This window comes from Belonocnema kinseyi, chromosome 6 (assembly GCF_010883055.1).
Source record: "Belonocnema kinseyi isolate 2016_QV_RU_SX_M_011 chromosome 6, B_treatae_v1, whole genome shotgun sequence".
Classification (NCBI taxonomy): domain Eukaryota; kingdom Metazoa; phylum Arthropoda; class Insecta; order Hymenoptera; family Cynipidae; genus Belonocnema; species Belonocnema kinseyi.
This window is the reverse complement of record NC_046662.1, coordinates 47,554,390-47,556,515: the sequence shown is the minus strand read 5'-3', so window position 1 is coordinate 47,556,515 and position 2,126 is coordinate 47,554,390. Positions and strand designations below refer to the sequence as shown.

The 2,126-nt window shown below is 32.6% G+C and overlaps 1 protein-coding gene across 1 annotated transcript in view; it reads left to right on the top strand.

Moving 5' to 3' along the window:
• The window catches only part of LOC117175128 (transmembrane protein adipocyte-associated 1 homolog), a 53,713-nt gene extending 51,949 nt beyond the window's left edge, over positions 1–1,764 (top strand). Inside the window, exon 8 of the mRNA XM_033364704.1 lies at positions 641–1,764. Within this exon, the coding sequence (XP_033220595.1) occupies positions 641–793 (153 nt within the window). The 3' untranslated portion in view covers positions 794–1,764. The remainder of the gene's footprint in view (positions 1–640) is intronic.
• The last annotated feature ends 362 nt before the right edge of the window (positions 1,765–2,126 follow it).

Below are 2,126 nucleotides of genomic sequence, written 5' to 3'. Positions count from 1 at the left end.
TTTTTTAAATTCTCAACATGGTTGAAATCCCTGAAAATATTTAAATATGGTGAATTCCTTGAAATTCTGAATTCTTCTGAATCTCTGAAATCCATGAATAATAATCGGAATTCTCTAAATTCCTAAAATTTCTTGGGTATTCGGAACATCCTGAATTCTTTAAGTATTTCAAATTCCTTAAATATATTTTAAAATTAATTGAATTCTCTGAATTTCCTAAATGCTCTAAAATCGCTGAAATTCTCTTAATCCCTAAATCCTAAATTTGAAATTCTTCAAATCCTAAAATTTTTAGAAATCTCTTGAAATCTTTTTTAAAAAGTTCGAAATCATTTAAATCTTTTAAACTCTTTTATATAGACCCCAAAAATGCACAATTTTAAATCCTCCATCGGTTACCAAAAAAACGGAGCTAAGTGGGACAAAAAATGGGGGAAGTCGGACACACGAAATCTTGAATTTGGCGAATTGTATTAAATTTTCTGATTGAAAAACGCGCGGAGAATAAGGTAAATTGGGTGTCCTGCTTAGCCCCGCATTACGGTAGACACTCTGATTATTATTATTTTTTAAATCACTTAATAAGTGATAAAAAAAATCGTCGTTGGAAAATCCAAAGTGGAACTTCTTCTGTTCGCAGAATAACAGTGTCTATGACTCGACCCAGTTCGACATGAGTGCAACACCAGTCAACCCGCTTTATGCGGCATCGCTGCAAAGTCCAGATAGCATCACCGGGTACAGTATAGACGGCCAAGAGACACACACTCATACCAACGGTTATCAGCAGTGAACGTGGCTTCATATTTTTAAAATCTCTTCCACAAGAGCTAGAGAAGTTTTGGGTACATTTTTTACCCCATGGGCGCATACTCCTAACTCAGAAAGAACTTTACAAAATTCGGTTGTAAAGAAAAAATCCCCCTTTCTGGGGGAGGGGGGGGGGCGAGTGTTGTGAACAAACAGGGGCGCCAAGCCAAAGAGGTCAAGACCGGAACTGCAACTATCTGTGGCAGGCCTTTCCAACGAGGAAAAACTTATTCAAAGTCCAGATGGTGCATTTCCCCCACCACTTCGATCTGCTCATTTTAAAGAGCAACTTGTGAATAGAGGGGGAACATTCACATCTGCGATTTGAATCGTTTCAACGAAAATTCCTTAAATTTCTCCTGGTTGGAGAGGCCTGATTTATGGGAACGAATGGGTTTCTTGTAAAAAAAATACAATATTGGTTGTAATGTTTTAGATTTGTAGTTTTATAAAGAAATCTTTCTTGTAAAAAAAATACAATATTGGTTTCTCAATGTTAAGAAAAAACAAATCTGATACGTTACTCTGATTTTATTAAATCTGCGAACCTGAATATTTTTGTACCTTTAACTTACAGTTTGCATATGAAGCCAGTAAGTTTTCATCGAACCTTTCTAGTCCTCACCATAGCTGTAAAATTGCGGGATGGTATTTCTAGATTTAACGATTGAACGAGTATAAAATTAGAAGATAAGTGGTGAAAAGTATTTGCTTGCCTAGAACTTAATTTTAAGGAAATCTCGAATATCCGATTCGAACAAATTTAATTTAATTATTTAAAAACATAAGTTACGACAAAATTATTGTTTAATTTAGTGTTCCGCGCTTCATTGGTTTAATATTTAAACAATTCCAGGGATTTCTATGTTTAGGCATTAAATAGAAAAAAAAGAGCCGATTAATTTTTCTAGCAATCACCCCAGGTGAAGAGCTTCAAAAAGTCATATCATAGACCTAAATGGTCATTTGGTTAAACTTTCCATCGTTTTTGTTATTATTGCTTTTTTCAATTTAAACTAACTTTAGTAAAGGGCCTAAAATGCTGGCTAGATCAAAATCAAAAAGTAGAAATAAAAATTAACTTTATTTTCTAAACAAAATTTGAAGTTTTCTCGTATAATATTTTTAAAATGTTCAAAATAAACTTAAATGTTTATTTAAACTATTATTCTTTAGTTTATAAATTATCCAAAAACTTATTTATTTATTGCAGGCTTTATTCTTTTGTATATTCGCTTTTTTCTCGTTTTCCACTAAAACTCGAACTGAATTATTAGAGTTTAACAACAAAATCGAACTGTTTTTTTTTTTAGTTA